Source organism: Convolutriloba macropyga, chromosome 2 (assembly GCF_964194025.1).
Source record: "Convolutriloba macropyga chromosome 2, txConMacr16.3, whole genome shotgun sequence".
NCBI classification, from domain to species: Eukaryota; Metazoa; Xenacoelomorpha; order Acoela; family Convolutidae; genus Convolutriloba; species Convolutriloba macropyga.
Window position 1 is genome coordinate 68,120,515 of NC_134469.1, and position 20,531 is coordinate 68,141,045.

General features: G+C 35.3%; 2 protein-coding genes across 2 annotated transcripts in view; both read right to left on the reverse strand.

Annotated features, from left to right (window-relative positions):
* Nucleotides 1-935: 935 nt before the first annotated feature.
* LOC142335420 (uncharacterized) lies at nt 936-2,487 on the reverse strand. Its single transcript, XM_075383899.1, has one exon. It carries the CDS (start codon nt 2,087-2,089, stop codon nt 1,025-1,027), a length of 1,065 nt encoding a protein of 354 aa, XP_075240014.1. The 5' UTR covers nt 2,090-2,487; the 3' UTR covers nt 936-1,024.
* Nucleotides 2,488-5,718: 3,231 nt separating this feature from the next.
* LOC142334647 (small ubiquitin-related modifier 2-like) overlaps nt 5,719-20,531 on the reverse strand; it is a 442,392-nt gene continuing 427,579 nt past the window's right edge. The window contains exons 2-3 of the mRNA XM_075382850.1: nt 8,411-8,682; nt 5,719-6,577 (exon numbers count right to left, since the gene is read on the reverse strand). Coding sequence (XP_075238965.1) covers nt 6,443-6,577; nt 8,411-8,674 — 399 coding nt within the window. The 5' untranslated portion in view covers nt 8,675-8,682 and the 3' untranslated portion in view covers nt 5,719-6,442. The remainder of the gene's footprint in view (nt 6,578-8,410; nt 8,683-20,531) is intronic.

Genomic DNA, 20,531 nt, shown 5'->3' on the forward strand with positions numbered 1-20,531 from the left:
TTTAAAACATCAGAAAAATTGAAAAACAGACAAAACAGAAGGCAAACTGCGGCACGTGAACAAAAACCAAAACGGACAAAGCGAATTGTTCAAACACCGTTTTCTCACTCTACTTTATGTTTCGGCGTGACTATTTAATACTCATTGAATAATCATAATCAAATCTTCATAAATCAAAATCTTCATAATAAGATGTGCGATCAGATCGAAAAAGACACCGCCGCAATACATTTTAGTTTGTTTGAATTGTAAAAACATCATGAAAAGGTCAATAGCAGCCCTCCTCAGCTAACCCTATCGTAGCTATTAAAAAAAGGATTATGGACAACAAAGTTATTGGCTATAAAAAAGAAGACAATTAAGGACAGAGCTAGAAAGTTTGGTAAGAAACCTATTGAAACTCTAGAAGCTATATTACAATGAACAAATCAAAATAAAAGCGATAGAGGCGGATCGGTTCTGTCACTGGCTCCTCGCTTTTTCCCGTAGATATTCATTGCGACTCTTGAGGGTCAGCTCCTCGTATAAATGCGTGGTCTCTTTGTTAAACAGCCCTCTGCTATATTAAATCGAAGGAAAACACGCATCAGTTTACCAAAAATTTTAATGATCTAGCAAAAACTTTTAATGATGGGATCAGCTTATCCCTAAACTACGCAAAACCAAATATTTTGAAAAAAACTCTAAACTAGTCACACCATAAATTTATGCGCACAATGCCACAATTGGACCAAACATGGTATCATCAGAGGCCATTTGTGAGCCTGACGTAATATGCCCCTAAAAAAATCGTAATGACGAAACTAAAACTACGGTTGAAAGTAATTTTATTGAAAAAACAAAATACACCCAAAAATACACCCTAGTAATTGAATTGGAAAAGCATTTAAAACATCAGAAAAAAAGCAAAACAGACAAAACAGAAGGCAAACTGCGGCACGTGAACAAAAACCAAAACGGACAAAGAGAATTCGCCTAATGGCTACGCAAATTGGCTCAGTCTAATCAAACTTTTGCGGGGGATTCAAGCAGAATTAAATGACATTTGAGGGGGAAACTCCGACACATCACAAATAAAGGCTTCGCCCAATTTCGTTTTGCGGCCCTTGAAAATATCTACATAATTAAATTGTGGCCGACCAATTATTTTGCAACTCACCGACTTGCTTCGTATAGTTAAGGTGCCTCTGAGTCGTTGCAGAGTCCGAGTATCCGGCAGAGCAGAACCCGACCTTCTCAAAGCACTTTGAGGAGCGGCAATGCCAGGCATGTTAGAGGAACAAGAAGCAGCACCTGTTGCATCATCAACAGCATCTGCCGAGGTTGATGCTATTACAATTTGTTCGTTTGAATTTGGTTGTCCAGAACTCCGGTCATTTTCATCAACGAAGGACCTGTTCTCAATGCCTGCTGAATATGATATGACGGGGGTTTCCCTATTGGCAGTAACCACGACTTGTGACTCTGAAAGAGCGATTCGTTTGTCGGAGTCTTCGGCACCAATTGACTCCACAACTTTAGGCAAGTCGTAGCCAATGAAAGGTACTCTGATTGGCTGACGAGACTGGTGTTCGTGATGAACAAATTCTACTCTATAAGGCGAGCACTTTGGTGAGTCTAAACTTGTGAACAAATCTTTGTGGACTGATTTAGAGGAGACTAAGTACTCTTCATAGGGGTCGGCCGCTGAGCTCGCATTGTTACCAGTGCCTCCGTTTTGAGAACCTTCATCACTGTTGCCGTTGTTTCGGTTGCTGTTACCAAACCAGGACGAATTAGACACTGCATGTCTGAAGCACAACATGCAAGCTATGATCACGCAACCCATGTGCAAAAGTAAGAGGCTGAATAAACAAAAATAAACAATGGCGGTGTGTCGAGCATCAGCTTCGTCTTGATTTTCATTTCCATCTTGGTCATTGGGAACGTCGCCATTTGGGCCGCTAATTGGTACCGGTGTCGCGTCCGACGAAGCTTTATCTCGGGAAAAAGGTGCAGTAGTTTTGTTCTGATTGCCCAAACAAAAATCAGGCAAACAAACCATGATATACATTAGCACCAAAACTTTAAAACTTATTTCTCGAGACATTATCGGAATTCAAAATTAACAATAAAGTTAAGTTAGATCTTTAAAATATTTGCATCGGTTTTAACTAGCTTTAGCAGATTAAGCATACAAGAACGTCGCGTTGGAGGTTAATTTAACTTGGTTTATGCTTGCAAAGTCGTAATAACCATTTGAAAATAAAAGAGTAACTTAAAAGAGAAACTCAAAGCATTCAGGCATTGTAAGTTTTGACCACATACGCAATTCGAAACGAAAAACTGAAACAAAGCATAACTAAAATAAACGAACACAACAAACAAAATGCTCGCAAGCTAACTCACATTGCGTAAAATTAGCTCATACGCATTTTGTAGTTAGAACTTTGTATATACGTTGTTTAAAAATAAAAATCTGGAACAAGACTATTTTAGCCATATTTATAAAAACGATCTCTTTTGGTTGAAATGGATTTTTGATGACAGCAGCTTTTAATACATAGATAAAATACGCATAAAATATTACAGCATGTGTTGTATATTCAAGCAGTACAATTTGACTACATGCATTATTGTACATATCATTTTTTTAAACGTACAAAAATCGGTTGTTTTTATTGAGTAAATAATAGAAGACAAAGCTAGCAGGTGGCTTGCGTCTGTGCGTTGGAAAATAGTGACGCGGAAAATTAAGATCCAAAACGCAAAATAAATTTTTCCCTCTGCAAAAAATAAATGTTCAACTCGGAAAAAACTTAAAAAGCACATAAGATTAATTATTAATAATTAACTGAAAAGGAATCAACGGTCTGTCTACAGTAGCGTGAACAAAGATTTCGCTAGTTTTCTGGGCAAAATTCAATGAATCTGCATAGAATATGCATAGTCTTGGAAAAACGTGATTAAAAAAATCAAGGAAGGCCAATTTTTAATAAAGATTTGGAAGCAAACCAATGATTAATTTTTAATTTCTTAAACCCCAAATAGAAACAACGATGCTTTATTTTGCCTAGCAAAAAATGGAAAATTTTTAGAAAGGAGGATGAAAACAGCCTATAATTTGAAGGACACTGTTAAGATAAGAAGACTGTTTTTAATGTATTGAAATCGTAGTAATTATTGAAAACAATTTAGCATAAAAAGAGATACCATTAAACGGAATCCAATTTCAATTTGAGACATTTGCATTTGGAGTGGGCATTAAATAATATTGCACAGAGGTTTTACAGTCAGCAAACGTAATCTGACAAGATTAGGAGGAGCAGGGTTGCAGTCGTACTTCACCCCCAAACAGTTTTAGCCCAACAACTTCAGCTCTTAGAGAACATTTTGCTAACAACTAGGTACCAAGTGCAAAACAATTAGAACTTCATAAAAACAATTTTCTTTGTGCATAATGATTAGATTGAGTTCCAAAAACCAATAAAAAATTTCCACTAAAAGATAGAGAACAGCCCTTAACAACGCGAAGCCAACAGCAGTAGTCTAATGTTGTTAATTTTAGTGCCTACTTTATTCGGTGTCCCAGAAATTTAGCAGGAAAATTTTCTAAATTCTAGTTCGCTAATGATTTGCAGGAAATGGCTCGACTTCTCCGGAGACCTCGAGCCTCCATTTGCCTCAACGTCTATTTATACTCATGTATAGAACCTGTGTGCTCGATGTTTTACATGATGCATTTGTGAAAAAAGTGAATGTAGTCTATGTTGCTGTCCCTAGTGAGGAGGCGAGGATTTGGGAATATCGACTGCTGTTTTCCCTAGAAGAACCCACGACCTTGTTATGCTTGGCCTCAGTGAAGCGGATCACATTGCCAATGATTAAAACACTTCAAGTCTACTGATCCCTCTTGGTTATTTTAATCTCAATTCCGTATTGAAACTTATCAAATCAAACAATTTTAGAAACAATTTTAGATGAGCTCGTGAATCAGATGCTGGTAAAAACCAGATAAAAATAAATTTCTGTCAAAAACTTAAATCTTAGAAGCAAGAGAATGATTTTTGAGATAATTTGAATTGTTCAAAATGAAACAAATTTATAATTACATTAGGCTGAATATACAGAAATGTTTTTAAGAACCACCTTCTAAGCAAACGCATTCGAGAAGTAAAATATTTCTGTTCGTTTCAATTTTGTGTGCATTTCACCGTTTTTTTTATACGAGGATAAAATTTATTGTGGTCAGTTGATACGAAACAACATAAACCGACTAACGGCGGATTAATTGCTCTCGAACGACCGACGGGAAATCTGTAGTTTAGAAATTGAGGGTGTAATACTGACGTGTAGCTTAGAAATGTTTTATCGGTGCAAAAAAAACGACCTCACAGGGATTCAAATATGAAACTCCAGTTTAGAAGTCTTGACATCTTAACTTTCGCTCATAATCGCTTTTAGGGACAAATTATTTTTCAGAAGAGCAGCTTACTTATATAAAAAATAGTTCCAAACCCAACGTTCGGGGACCAATATTTTTTCGTCATTGCACGACCTGTTCACATAGATTAGCTAGATTCCGTTTTTTTTTTTGACAGAGGGAACAGCTAACCACACAACCAGCTAATTCAGAACAATTTGAGAAAAGAAATAAACAGTTTTTTTTTACCGTGGGATCGAAATTCTATTCTCACTAAAAATGTTTCAAGTTTGTCTTAGAGCAAAAAATGAGGGGCCAGCCTATTGGCAGGAAAGATAAAACGAAAAAAAAACTTTTTCTAATTAAATTTTTACCAAAAAATTTATCCAAAATAAGTTTTTTTTTAAAAAAACGACTCTTTTCACGTATAAAATTAAACGTCCCTACTATTCAAAAATTTTCGCTAAATTTTCATTTTAATTTTGAGAAATATCTACGATGCCCTCTAATGGATATCAAAGATAGCTTAGAGTGTTTCAAGATATTTGATTTTGATGAATACTCTAACGTTTAAACAGCAAAACTAAAATTCAAAACCTTCGATTAAAAAAATCTAGAAAAGTTGTTAACAGATCCAACAAATTGATAACCGGTAGCTTGAAGAGCGTTTTGAAGGCAATATCTAAAAACACAAGTTTTACCGCGGACAAACTATTCAATATTGGGAAGGGGGCCTGGGGAAGGAGTCAGAGGGTTGGTTGGTGCGCGGATAGTTAAGTTGGGTGGGGGTAGCTAGTTCGTATAGAAAGAAGAGACTGCTACGGGATCAAAAATTCTCAAATAGGAATTTTGCATCTTGAATATTTGCAGCAGTTCCTGAAACTATACCTTAGAAACTAAGCTACTGTGGAGCAACAGACATATTTTTTACTTACCTTTAATTCCCTGTAACACAGAATAACAAGCGGGAATGCAGTGGGACATTACGGAACAAATTCATTTTTGTGTATTTCACTCTTGAATTGAAATTAATTGTCCGTTCTCCCTTTCTTCAATATTTTAGAATTATAAGCTTACTAACCGCAAATTAATCATCTTTTTTGTTTGTTGCTCTGGTTATATTGCATTGTCCCGTTCTCCTTGAACAGGTTAACATCACTTTCCGTTAAATCAGTTGGTTTATTTAAATTTTGAGTCCAAGCTATTTTTTTGTGAGCTGTTAGATGAAAAGCGCAGCTGCTTCTACACTTTTCCTTAACTGCAACTATCGATGCTACAAGTCTATCTTTTGTCAGCGGAGTCGGATTCAACAAAACTAGCTGTGAAATTAAATTTCTGTGGCAGAAAAGCAAAATGGCAAAAATAAATCTTAATGGTCGATCATAAGACTTCATAGGAAAATCAAACTCAACAATGAATCGTCACACCTCAATTTACAGGAATCAAATGTATAACCTCAAACGATGCTACGGCGGTACTTCAATGATACAGCAGAGAGGAAGTTGAATTGATACAATTGATTTTTAGCAACTGTAATCATCAGAACATTCTAAATTAAAACTCTCTTCTGAAGCCACAATCTCCTTTTGAAGTGAGCACATCATTATGACGGTTTGCAAATTTCCAAGTATCTCAATCAATAAGTGCTAGCAGATTACCGCAAAACAGTAAGAGAAGGTTTGTCGTTTGTAATGTGCAAAAGACGCAAATAGGGCAGTGAAAATTGAAAACAGCTACTCATTCTGAGCAGACACACTAAACAGCAATTTCCTCACCGTGGATTTAAAAAATTCATTTAAAAAGCTCTTCCTGTTCACATTCATATGGAGTGCAAATAAAACTTCGAATAGCTGATGCGACCATTGATAAAGAGAATATGATCCAAGTGACACGGCCCCATTGACCGCTTGAAGAGATTATTCAATGCTACACTTACAAACACAAGATTAATCAGACAACTGAAAAGTTTAAATAGCCTCAAAAAACAAATAAGTTTTTGAAATGAGAGTAAACACAAGTTTAAAGTCCAAAAATTACATGTCAGCTTTTCCAGGATATCAGGTAAACTTTTGACCAATGAGAGCAGCATGTTCTTCCTTGTGCTCCTCCCGTCTGGTTCCTGAGAAGAATAATCATTGCTCCATCAGTAAGCCCACATTTTCCCACGGTGTCATTCTGAAACCAAAAAAAGGGAATTATTTCCTTACTCCCCCACACCACCGTCAACACAATTTTTGTTTGTCAACTTTTGTGAAAAAAAACTATTGTGCGTTTTTGTATTGACAACATTTAGCCTGGCAAGAGCCATGACTAGCCATTACAAACATAGCCGGCAGATTTCCGGAAAATAGCCGCGATAGACGCTTGTGGCGTTACATGAATTGAAACAACTATAGAAATAAAATAGACAGATCAACCAGCAGTCCTTTAATAGACCACTAGACTTTTTGGGTTAGCATCGGACTGTCATTTTTATGAGACACATAAGCTCTATAAGGAGAAATCCCAAATAGGGCTTTTAAAAACTAGGATATTTTCCGTTTGTGCCCCCTCAGCTTAGTGGACGCATATTATTTGCACCCCCCCCCCCCCCCCCCAGATGCAAGTGCAATATTTTTTTCTGGGAGGGGGGGCACAAACGGAAAAGATCCCAAAATTAATATTCGAAATCAAAAACTCAAGACTCTAATATTCAAGAATTAGGGCATATGTTTGGCACTACTTAGATGCACACTATTGACCTCTAATAAGTAAACGTTCATAAAATTTAAAGTTTCATAAGTGAGCTCAGAAGTCATTTTTTGAGTGAGGTAATTCCAAGAAGTCACGGTAAGACGAAACAAAAATCTGTTAGACGAAGTAAAAAACATAGCAGGACAAGTCCTGACGTACAATTCAAAGAATTTTCATTGGCTAAACAGAAAACTAGACCTAGAACGGACTATGAATGGATGGGAAAAACCATTTAGAAAAAAATCCGATCCAAAAAATCGAAAAAAAACCAGTAAAGATCAAAGTGAAATTGCCGCATGTGAACAAAAAACCACTAGCGAGAAAGCGAATTTTTGTTCAAACACCGTATTCTCACTCTACTTTAAAATTAGAGCGAAAAAATTTCACGCCGCAAAACCACTCGCTTTTTCGCTCCACTTCCTGTTTCGGCGTGACCAAAATCACTACTCCAATTTGACTTCAAAATCATGAAAATGTGTGAACAGATCTTTAAAAGAGCGCCCCAATACAATTCAAATTCTTTGAATTGTATAAAATTAGGAGCGCTATAATAGCCGCCTAGAATTGAGGACGCGGCTATTAATTAGAGAAAAAAGCTTCCAGTGGGAAGGGGGACAATTTCATTTTCAGCTTGATTAAAATTCACAGTTCATATTTTCTTTTGAAGTAAATTTCCAAGTAAATTTTTAAGAAAACTTCCAAGTACAAACGGATTTTTAACTGTAAGACAAGCTTGAAATAGCTAAGAATGGCATCTGCACTTGCTACACGTACCCATGTTCTGAAAGATGAAGCCTTAAGGCAGAAAGAATATGAAAACGATTTTACTGGATTAACTAGTTAGAGAGCTAAAGAATTAATTGATTACTGCTGAGGATCGCTAGGCTGGTACGCTACAATATAATGGTTCGATTTCGGTACTGCTCTATTTTCACTCAACTCGCACTCCAAGACAAAGAAATATAGCTCTTGATCAAGGGATTGGATCATAGTGACCTGTTTCTTTCCGAACTTACAGCCAAACATTCGGAAGACTGGTTCGGTTCAGATCAAGACGTCTTTTCTCATATATTGCCGTTGTTAATAAGATAAGACTTCTAATATTGCCATCAAACTTATCCCGCGTATTGACTAAAATAAACACGCATTTAATTTAATTAGGATTGCTCAGTTCTCAATTTACGGTAAAAATGTCAATTGGATTGCATAAATTTTACCGTACTTAGGCTGGGCGTGGGAGGAGGATTTTAAATGATTGCAAGCAGCAGTTCTTACATCTTCAAGCCTTTCTCCATCTTCATTGTGACACCTTAAAGAGTCAGCTTTCAAATTACGTCGTTCGCAGAAGGTGGACTTGATTTTGTTCACCTTAGTTGATTCCTTCACTTTAAATTTCATGTGGTCTCCTTCGAACTCCAGAGTCACTTCAATGTGAGAGTGAGTGGAGTTCTCTTTGTCTCCTGCTGCAGATCCTCTTTGTTCTTTCGCTGTCGGTCCATTCAGGAAGGGCTTTATGTCTTCCTGCTCCCGCTCACTCATCACAATCTGAAAACCACAATCTGAAAGTCTCGCTATAGTGTGTAGCACAGCAGGTTCCAAAATTCTTCGCCGAAGGCATATAAGTTACCAATTCGTAGCTCAAGAACACAAAACATTCGAGTCATCTTAGGTTAAACGAAAAAGCAAAGAAAACGTTAAGGAGAAACTAAAAGGCTAAGATATTGAAATTGTTTCCTCTTTACCGAAATGCCAACTATAATTAATTTCTCATTATCGTTTGAACAGTAGACAATTCAAACAATGAGAACGAATTTTTCTAAAATTTTGTTTGTAATATATTAAATCAATAAACTAGTAACAACCCCGCATCCAATAGTTCCAAATAATCTTCTGAGAAAGAAAATACTGAACCCAGAATGTAATAATTTCTGAACGAAGTTTATCTGAAACTTAGATTACAAGCTGGATTGGTAAGGTGTGCTCACACATAATATTCTAACCGCGTTATGTCAAACAATTTATCAAACCCTGAAAACGTTAAATCTGTTCAAACTAGGTTTATATCATTTACAATAACAAACCCTTCTATGTATCAATTATTTTTCCATTTTTTGTTAATTAAATAGACAATAGGTTTCAGAAAATGAAGAATTATTGTTCCAAAATTTTTGTTTTAAAAAATGGGGGAATATATACGAGGCTGGCTTTTTTCTTCAGTCAAATTTTCACTTTTTGCTTACACAATGTAGAGAAAAATGAAAAACCACTTTGCAGCCCACAGGATCTAGTTTTGAATTATATAAAATGTAAGAAATTTGGAACAGGCTACGCTTTAAAATTTCGAAAAATCGAAAAAAGAAAAAAATCGCTCGGTGAGGGCGGCGAGGGGGGGGGGGGGGGGGCAGATCGCGCTGAAATTTAAGATAAAACAAACGGAAAAATTTATAGTAAAATCAGATAGCTTAAAGGGAATCTTGATTGTCAAGAGCAAATCTTTACTGTTTCAAGGCTAAAAGTTAACATTTTAACTATTAGACAAAAAAAAACAAAATCAATTATTTCCATTTCCAAAAATTTGTCTACATTTTTTCCGGTCTCTTTTTTGTGCCAATGAAAAAATAATGGAAGAACCAATGTTTCTCTGTACCGAACAGATTTGTTGGAAAATAGAAGAATTCCAGCTATTCAGAGCTCTCAAAGTAGCAAATATCAACCTTGTAAAACTGAAAAAAGAATGTATTCCCTTTTAAATCCTAGAGTTCTTCTTGCAAACAATTTTTTTATTTCATTAAAGCGGACCAATTCAGTATTTTCAAAACTGCGAAGACTCAAAAAAAATCGTTTCCATGGAATGAACATTTAATCAACCAATTTAAGTATTAAAAAGAAAAAATGAAAATATTTTCTTCTCTTTTTATTTGTATTCCTCAAGCTGTCAGAGCAGGCCTTTCAAACAAACCTCCCCTAGTATGATGCAATACAGAAGAAATTGATAGGTAGAGGATTTAATGATCTCCAGGTTGAAAAACTTAAATACAAATGTTATTTTTATTTCTTGAATAAAATTAGAATATTATTTTTACTTTTCTGCACTTTGAAAATTAATTGCGCATCAATTTTTTTCCAAACTATGGGATCTCCTGTAAATTGAAAAAACAAATAGTTTATTGATTGTGCAGTTCCTCGTGTTTTTAAAAAAGTCTTCAAAGATGAAAAAATCTCGTTTTCAGTTCTTAAAAATTATTAAAACTTTCTACTATTCAAAAATACCACGAAGAGTTAAACTCAAATTTATTGAGAATAAAATTTCTTCACTACTACTAAGCAAAAAATTTTATCTTCAAAACAAGAGTGTTTATTAAATTTAGCTGGTAACACCTGTACCTGTGAGATAAAAAAACGAATTGGCTAATTATTTTAATGAAACATCAAAACGACAAAAATGGTCAAAACAGTTCATTTGAAATTTCAGTGTCAATTTCCAATACAATTCCCTCCAAAACTCCACACATAGTTTTTCAAATAAGACAAAAAAGACTTGAAAAGAACGGTGACCACTTTGAGTAAAGATTAGTTGCTAAAAAAAATTAAAATTTTTGTGTGTCGGGTTTTATTTGTCTGTGTTTGTGCGCGTGCGCTTGTTTGTTTATGTATTCGAGGGCATGTAAAAGTATTTTATGTGGTATGTGTGAGTAAAATATAATATATGAGAGAGAGAGAAAGTTAGCTTCAGATCTTGCTGGTAACACATCTGCAAGATTTATGCCTGTATTATGCTCACCAGACATCAAAAACGACAAAATTGTTCGAATAACAAAAATGTTTTATTTCAAAGATTAAAGCCAAACTACAATAACCAAAACAACTGCCTCAACCAGTCCAAACCTATTTACATAACAAAACGAAGAAAACCTAATTAAACGTGACCAACCTTGAGTAAATATTACCTGCCAAAATGAAAAATTTGAGAATTTTTTCTGTGTTCGGGTTGTTTTTGTGTCATTTCCTTTGTGTGGTCAATGTGTGTGTGTGTGCGTGTGTTATTTTCTCAGATGCAAATAAGTTGCTTTTGAATACTCCCAACGGTTTCTGACAGAAAACAATTGATTTTTGCAACGCTGAGAGTGATGCCAGAACATACGGTGCTACGGAGACTCGCACAAGCCATCTTGTTGCTCCGGCCCCGACATTAGCGGGGGAGGAACTATAAAATCCACTGGGTTTTTTTCTGTTCAGACAATTTTGACCGATCGATATATTCATCGTAGAGAGTTGTGAGATGTATCATTAAAGTGCGCGTACATCCTAGAATATGGAATTTAAAAGATTTTTTTCGAATTTCGTTTTTTTTACAGGGAGTTATTGAGGTTTAAAGTTCTGTGAATATTTGACAGTTTTTATTCACATTTCAGTAATTTTTGTTAAATTTTTGCACAATTTTGCTAATATAAATTAAATTAAATTAAAATTTTTATTGGTAGAGTGCTATTGTTTACCTTCCAGATAGAAGAGCGTTGCTGAATTCTTTTGAAGTTTTTTGATGAAATTTTCAAAATTCGAATTTTTTTCATCAAAAATGGCACAAAATATGCTTTTTTGGTCCACTTTGTTAGTTTGCCAGACGTAATGAGCTAGAAACCTCGACAAAGACTCCCTAATCTCCAAAAGAGCGCTAGTTGAAATCAAGCTCCCTATGAAAGTCCTCTGGAATTTAAATTTCGCCGTTTGCAGATTTAACTCAATAATTATTCAAAGTGTATCGTTTTTTTAAGGTTTGAAGAACTTCACTCAACAATTGGTCTGATTCGCTAACACTTGGAAAGCTTGAGCGGTTTGTTTGGCGCGCGGCAAAATCAGGGATAGGTTTGATATTGTCATGGACTCTTACAATCAGTTGCTGCCTTTTTTCAAATATTTTGTTGCTGCCTTTTTTCAAATATTTTGCTTTTGTCATTTCAATGTTAATTACTGACAAAATTTTTTATTTACGGCTCCATTAATGACAGCTCCTATTAACGGACAAATGAGTCCGAATGTAGATATAGTTTGTTTTCAGAGAACTCAAGGGTTTTTATGGTTTTGAGGAAGAGTTTAACTTTAAAAAAACTCCCATCTTATTTCTGTTAACCTGTAGCTTAGCATCTCCATAGACAAAACACAACCCTTATCTATTGAAGTACAACGATTTTTTCTCCTCAAATGGTATTTGTTCTTGGTACAACCAGTTTTTATAAAATATTCGTGATTTTCGCATCTTTGCCCACTTTTGTAGGTTTTTGTTTTCTTTTCACAGCATCACAAAAATGGGCTGTCCTCTGGTCAGTTAAAAAATACGCAATCAAAATTTTTTAATATTTTAAGTGAACAGTTTAATTGGCTGGGACATCGTTTTCGTGCAAGTTTTTTCTTTTTGCCTGTATTTGTCGGTCCTTTTGTAGTCGTATGTTATATCCTGGATAATGAAAGGTCTCAATCGCTCTATATGGAGGTTTAAAAAAATCTCCCAATGATTTCATTTGACGCATAATGCTTCTAATCAGTTTGACGTTCATTCCTTTCAAAAAAGCAACGTTTAACTAAACTTGCCCCTTTTGCACCTCATTTCTTGTCGACTTGTTACCAAGTCGCCTTGAGGAAAAGTCCCATATTTTTATCTAAAGTAGTACAGTGAATCTTCTTTAGTATAAGTTTTATCTGATGCTATTTTGATTTGATTATTAATGGTATTTAAAAAATGGACGACGAGTTTTGGCTGTAATAAATATCTGTAATTAACTGATTTTTATCGCCCTTTTTTCTGGTAATCATATTATGATAATCGCAGATCTCATCGGCCCTCTAGGGTAGATTGTTTTATTCGTTTAGTTATTTGTTGAACGATATGTTGATATGTTATTTTTTATCTCTTCCTCATTTAATGGACAATTGAGTGAAAAATGTAGATGAGCGTGTTCGGAACTTTTGTGCGAACGCATATTACCGAGCCTCGTTTTCTTTATCAATTCTTTATCAAAAATAGTTTGATGAAACTTCCCGCACATGATAATATCTAATTGATAAAAACACGCCCATTCCAGTTGCAGCTTACATTATATACAAATTCTAATCTCTTATAAATGAGATAATTCAATTACAAAACATCTTTACACAGAATGTTCTCAAAGATCAAAAGCTCAAAAAATGAGTGTTATTACTATTATTTTGAGAACTCAACAGAGTGAACTACTCTGCGTATTTACAATACTTAAACATAACCGACTAACGTCGGGCGAATTGCTCTCAGACAACCGGCAAGCGGTGGGCTTCGTCAGCAGCTAACCACGGTTTAGAGACCTCAGACAAAGAGTCATCTGCGTCATCAACAAAGAGAGAAAGAGAGAGAGAGAGAGAGAGAAAGATAAAACGTGAACAAGAAAGAGAAGGTAAGAAACCCTAACCGACAGAGAAAGAGACAGGAATATCTTCCATGATTGGATACGACTCTTAGTTTTCTAGCCTGGTTTAGCAACTTTTAGTTTTCTAGCAACTTTTAGTTTTCTAGCCTGGTTAATAAATCATAAAAAACTGAAAAGGCAAAACTAAAAAGGTTTTCAACTTCGCAATAAAAACTTAGAACCAATTTTTGTCTCAAAAGTTCTGTCAAGTAACCCATCTCCGAGACTTGAAAAGTTCTGTTGTCCAGTAATGGTAGTTAAACTCAGAGGACAAAAATCAAAAAATATTGAAAACATTTGTAAGAAATTGCAAAATTTGACAAAATCTGGCTAAAATTCAAGACATTAATATCTTAAGAACCATTTCATTGTCTTAAGAGACTATCCGGTATCCCTGTTTCAAGCCTGAAGGAGTTGCACAGGCTCATAAAGATCCATACACATGGAACATAAAAGTTTTCGAAAAAAATTTGAAAAGTTTAAATTTTATCCAAAAATTACTAAAACTGGACTCATAAAAAATGTTGGTCAACACCCCCATTAACTAAAGAAACTATGCAGCAGCTCATTATCCCAGGGCCTCTGTTGCCGGAAAAAATTCAAAAACATGAAAATAATGCAACGATTTTAAAAATTGATTATATTTGTGATATTAAAATCTTTAAGAACACTCTATGACATCTAAAAACTATGCAGTAACATATCAAAACCTGGAGGATGTTCCTTGGACCTTGAGGCTAGAAAACGACAAAAAATATTTCAATAAACTTAAAAAGATTGCTAAAAGTTGTGATATTAAAAAGTTGAAAATTAATCCATGACCAACAAAAATTTACCAGTAACTTATTATCAAACCCTAACGGAGGTTTTCTGACCCCTGAGGCTCAAAAAACCTGAATAATGACAATGTCAAAAAACCAGAAAATATGGCAAAAATTGTCGACCTATAAAACGACAAAAATTTTCAAAAAAAAACGACCAAATGTTCAAAAAATTGCTGATATTTGTGTCATTAAAAAGTTTAAAAAACTATTTAATCGCCAATAAAAATTTGCCAGTAACCCCTGAGGATTTTTTCTTGCCCCTGGGTCTGGAAAGACCTGAATAAGGAAAAATAAATGTCAAAAATTTTTTTAAAAAATTGCACGTTTTGTAAAAAAAAATGCTAAAATTCCTGATGTTAAAATGTTGAAACCATTCCCTTACCACCAGAAACTATGCAGTAACCTATTATTAAACACTAGAGGAGGTTCCTTGACAACTAGGGCTGGTAAAAATCAAAAAAAATGTCAAAAATTTTCAAAAAGCTTGAAAATAAAATAGTAAAAAATTGCGTTTTTAGCGAGCGGTTGTTTGTCTGTAGCTAGCCACGGGGGGGGGGGGGGTTTGGGTGCACCGGGGGCTGATGGGGGTTCACCGGGGGGCTGATGGGGGGTGCACCGGAGGCTGATGGGGGTGGGCACCACTGGGATGGGGGCAAGAGCGCGGTTGAGGGGTGGGGGCAATAGTGACGGGGGTCAACAGTGGGGGCGTCTTCAACCTCTAAGAACCGCCCTTCACACCCTAAATATCAGTCTCCAGAACAGCTTGAGCTGAAATAGAGCTGAAAGGCTCTATGAGCACTTAATGACCGCTGGGAGCAACCTGTTTATCCCGTTTTTGAGGACGAAAAGTCAAAAGCGTCAGACGAAAAATCGGTCAAGCGAAATATCGCATCAAAAAAAGACCGAAAAGACTAATATAACTGCTACAAACTTCGTTTGAGAGCAATTAAATAGCACAGTAGAAACTGCGGTAAATACACTGAGAAATTGGGTCAATTTTGCAGAACATGTTTTGCAAAGAAATACATTCAACGCTTAACCTATTTTAGCGTTGAATTTCAAAATTAAAAGGAAAACCAAGATCACCTCAACTAAATACTCTTTGGTTCGGAAAAATACCATAGGCTGAAGAAAATGCGAAAGAATAGAACCACTATAAAGCGTCCCCAACCCCCAAAAAAACAAAGCCAAAAATTGTAAATGGAAAACTACTGCAAGCTTCCATTAGTACACGACCAAAACAGAAACATAGCTGGCAGATTGCCAGAAAATATCCCCAATAGCTTTGTAGATCTGCAGTTTCAAAGATAGTAAAGAAACCCACCAAAAAAATTTTTCTTTTTAAATGCTCAGAAGTTATATTTTGATTAAGAATCTGATCAACCTAATGCTGTTTCTATTAGCTGCCGTCAAAAACCTTGCAAATAGAGCGACACGCAATCACTTGACAGTCTCTTTGAATTTGAAAAAAAGAATTTTATTTCAACTGAGGAGGTCATTTTTGAGAGTGAGGTAGGTTACGTGTTACCAAAAATTTAATCACGCGAACGAACAAAAAACACCCAACTAACAGTTAAAAATGACGTCACGCACGCAATTCAGTTGAAATGGCATGAGCAAATGAACAAAACGCAGACTTCTGAGGTCATATAGCTTTTACAAAAATCCTGTTGACGAAATAAAAAACCAAGAAAAGGCTAATAATAGCCTCAGCTATCGCTTTGCGGCTATTACTAATACTTTTGTCTGACAAAATTAGAGTTGATTCTAAAACACTACTTCGAAGAAATCGCATGTGACCAATGTTGCTCACCTAGCGAAACGTTTTCAAAAGCCGATATAAGCAAAACCACCATTTTCAGCTCTTCATCTTTGTAGAGTGTCAACCACCATTGTAGAGTGTCAACAGAATTCAATCAAAGTTTTGTTACATTTAGCACTAACTTCATTATGCTGCTTTAGAGCCACTCGACCAATTTAAAATATCAAATTTATAGCCCGAAGAGTTGCGGTAACGACTCAAGAAACATTCCTTTAAGAACTACTACTTACTAAAAAAATCATTTAAAACAAACAATAAAGTACAAACATAGCTGGCAGATTGCCAGAAAATAGCCGCAATAGATTCGTAGATTGGCTGTCTAAAAAAACAGTAAAAAAGACAGACCAAAAAAATTCGTCTTTTCATTGAAAGCTGATCTGTTATATTTTGATTAAAAATATTGTTATTTTTAATCAAAATATTGTTTTGATTAAAAAAAGTTATTGCTGCTTCTATTAGCTGATCTCAAATAACCTTCATTTAGAGTGACACACACCCATTTGACCTTATCTCTTTGAATTAAAGTAAATAAAAGTCAATTTCAAATTGAAGTCATTTTTGAGAGTGAGGTAAGTCAAGTGTGACCAAAAATTTAATCACGCGCATGCACAAAAAACTCGCTCCACTAAGAGCGAAAAATGACGTCACATATGCAATTCAGTTGAAGTTGCATGAACGAATGAACAAAAAGTGGCTGTGACGTCATATGGTCGTAACAAAAATCATGACGACGAAATAAAAAAACATAGCAGGACAAGTCCTGACGTACAATTCAAAGAATTTTCATTGACTAAACAGAAAAACTAGACCTAGAATGGACTATGAGTGAATTGAGAAAACCATTTTAAAAAAATTAGATCAAAAAATAAGAAAAAAACAAAAAATCCAAAAAAAAAACAAAAAAAAAATCCAGAAAAAAAAACAAAAACAAACAAAAAAATTAGATCAAAAAATAAGAAAAAAAAACAAAAATGACAAAAAGCCGCATGTGAACAAAAAAACCACTAGCGAGAAATGAAAATTTAATTCAAACAAAAAAACTAGGCCTAGAATGAGCTGTGAATGGATTGGGAAAACCATTTAGAAAAAAATCCGATCCAAAAAATCGAAAAAACAGTAAAAATCAGTGTGAAATTGCCGCATGTGAACAAAAAACCACTACAGAGAAACCGAATTTTTGTTCAAACACCGTTTTCTCACTCTACTTTAAAATTTGAGCGAAAAAAATTCACGCCGCAAAACCACTCGCTTTTTCGCTCCATTTCCTGTTTCGGCGTGACCAAAATCACTACTCCAATTTGACTTCAAAAATCATGAAAATGTGTGAACAGATCTTAAAAAAAAGACAGCGCCCCAATACAATTCAAATTCTTTGAATTGTAAAAAACCAAGAGAAGGCCAATAATAGCCCCAGCTATCGCTGTGCGGCTATTAAAAAATAATCCCAACCTCCTACTTTAAACATCACCTCTTTAATAAAACTACTCATTTAGAAAAAAGTACAAAAATAGGCCCCACCTACTACTTTACAGAACAACTTAACAAAATCAATCGTGCACCCAACTACTACTTTAAAGAACAACTACTTGACAAAATTGCTCAATTGAAACAAAAAATTACAAAGCATAGCCCCTACCTAATACTTTCAAGAACAACTCCTCAACAGAAGTAATCGTGCACCGAACTACTACTTTAAAGTAAAACTCCTTGACAAAATTACTCACTTATAATTTAAAAAAAACTGAACTAAGAATTAGAACCATTCCAACAGCTCGGTATATAATAAAGTGTCCATAAAAATGAACATTTTCTTTGATCAAATTGAAATGCTCACACAGCAAAGGGAAAACAGTATTGGCCTCAAAAACTATATTTTGAAGACAGGCAAAAAACGCAAAAAAGCATATTTCTTTATAAAAACACTGGTTTATGCAAACAGACTTGTACTCTTCATATGTGTGGTCTCGTCAACGTCCAAAAAAGGCAATAAAGCAAAATGATGAGTCAAAAATTGACAACATAACCTACTAACGCCGAGCCAATTGCTCTAAAGTGACCGGCGAGCGGTTAGCTTCGTCAGTATCTAGCTACGGTTTAGTTAGGGTAGCTTTAGCTTAAGTGAAGGGGCGTGAAGTTAGCGCAGCCGGGAGGGTGTGCACCAGGGGTTGTCCGATGATGGGGAGTGACGCTGGGATGCGTGTCTTTGACTGCACAGGGCGCTTACGTCCTGAACGATGTGAAGGAGTGGGGATGGGGGTGAAGTGAGGGGCGCTGATGTGAGGGTGTGAGGGGCGCTGATGTGGGTATGAACAAAGCAACCAATCTCTTCTCAATTTTTGACTATCACTGGAACAAGCCGTCCAGAATTTGTTCACTCAGTGAATTTTTACGGTTTTTTTTAATCACTCACTTACAAAAAAAAAACATAAACCAAATAACGTCGGAAAAAATGCTCTCGAATGACAGGTGGCACAATTTCATTCAAGTATTGTAGTTTAGAAAAATAAGCGTATAAAAAACAAGCAAGAGTAAAAATTCAACTATTATTTTTGGAAAAGAAGGAACAACATCAAAACACAACTGCTATGAACTCAGACTGCAAATTATATTCCTCTATTTCTCACTAGCAAACTGCCACTAAATGTCGATGAGTCATCTCACTAAAATTATTAAATGATAAGACAAAGATAACCAAAATCTGCGACAAAAATCGCTGAAACTTTCTGAGAACACTTAGTATAAGTCACAGAGCGCAAAAGCTACTGAGGGATGCAATTACATCAAATAATTGAGTTCTCAATGACCACCATTGAGACCTATCATCAGTTACGTGATAAGACAGCAACAAATACAACAAACACTAACAAAACTAAAAAAATCATTAAGATTTAAAAAAAAACAAACGTATTAGTCACAAAAAACAATAACTATGAACTAAAATTACTTGATTTAATAAAAGCCTTTTTAGCAACTAATGCGATCTGTCAACAAGGAGACTAAGAGTTCAGACTACAAAGTTGAAAAGAAAAAGGTTACTCGTAAACTTTACTCGCAAAGTTTACTCGCAAACTACGCAAAGTTTACTCGCAAAACTCCAAAAATTCGATGATTATTTTTGAAAACAATTAGTGTCAAAGTCATAGAAAGCACTAGCTTTGAACGAGAACAATTAAATCGATACACTTCACCCTACTACAATCATCAGAGACCAGTCCACCATGAGATTGAATGACAAGATATCGAAAAGTACAATAAATACTTGCAGAACTCAAAAATTAAATCACAATTTTTGAGAAAAAGTAGTGTAAAAGTCATGAAAACAATATCTATTACTTAGAGCCATTAATTCTGTTCTGTTATGCATCATTAGCAACCAATCAGACCTGTCATTGATGATACTAAGTGATAAGACAAGATAATTTTTAAAAAAGGGGGGCGAAATCTAAAATTCACAAATATTTAATGACAAACAAGTTTTAGCTGCCCCTTAATGAATTCAGACAAAGGCAAACAGGCAGAATTAGAACACACATGCACCGTCTTAAAAGCACTGAAGGAGAGGAAACTCTGAACACCGAAGTCAAATTGGCGCACATGAAAAAATATCCATATCAAAAACCGCCAAATTGTTCAAAAACCAATTTCTCACTCCACTTTAAAAGTATTTTGAAAAAAGTCATGCCTCAAACCTACTCGATTTCTCGCGCCCTTTTCGATTTCAGTGTCACCAAAGTCACCACTCTAATTTGACTTCTCACTGACGTGAAAAAGCCGAAAACAGCGTGAACAGATCTTAAAAACATAAACGACTAAACGTCGGAATTGCTCTCGAACGACTAGTGGGAGCTCTAGTCAACTTCAGCCTGCTTCAGTCGGGGGGAGGGAGGGGGAGCCTAAATGGGACCAAGAAGTTTAATACTGGGCTTCAAATAACCACATTAGAGGTTAACATATACCGCTATTAAGATTTAAAGTGAAAAATGGCACCAGTTTCGGCGCAATTTTCATTTGACTTATAGTATTAAATTGCCGCCAATTGAGTTCAACTGCTTGAAATTGTTATTGAGAGAGAATTTTAGATCACGCAAAACGCAGAAACTCAAGGGCGTAAACGTCACTCGAAAAGTCAAAATTGTCAAGCGAAAATTTTGCATAAAAAAGGCACACGTTTACAATAATTGCTGAGCTTCGTTCAAGAGCAATTAAACATAGCCGGCAGATTGCCGGAAGAGCTGCGAAAGAATAGACCTGCGTGCCAAATAATAGATAGAAACATAGAGATCTAAATTGAAAAAAAAATCGACGCTTCTCAAAAA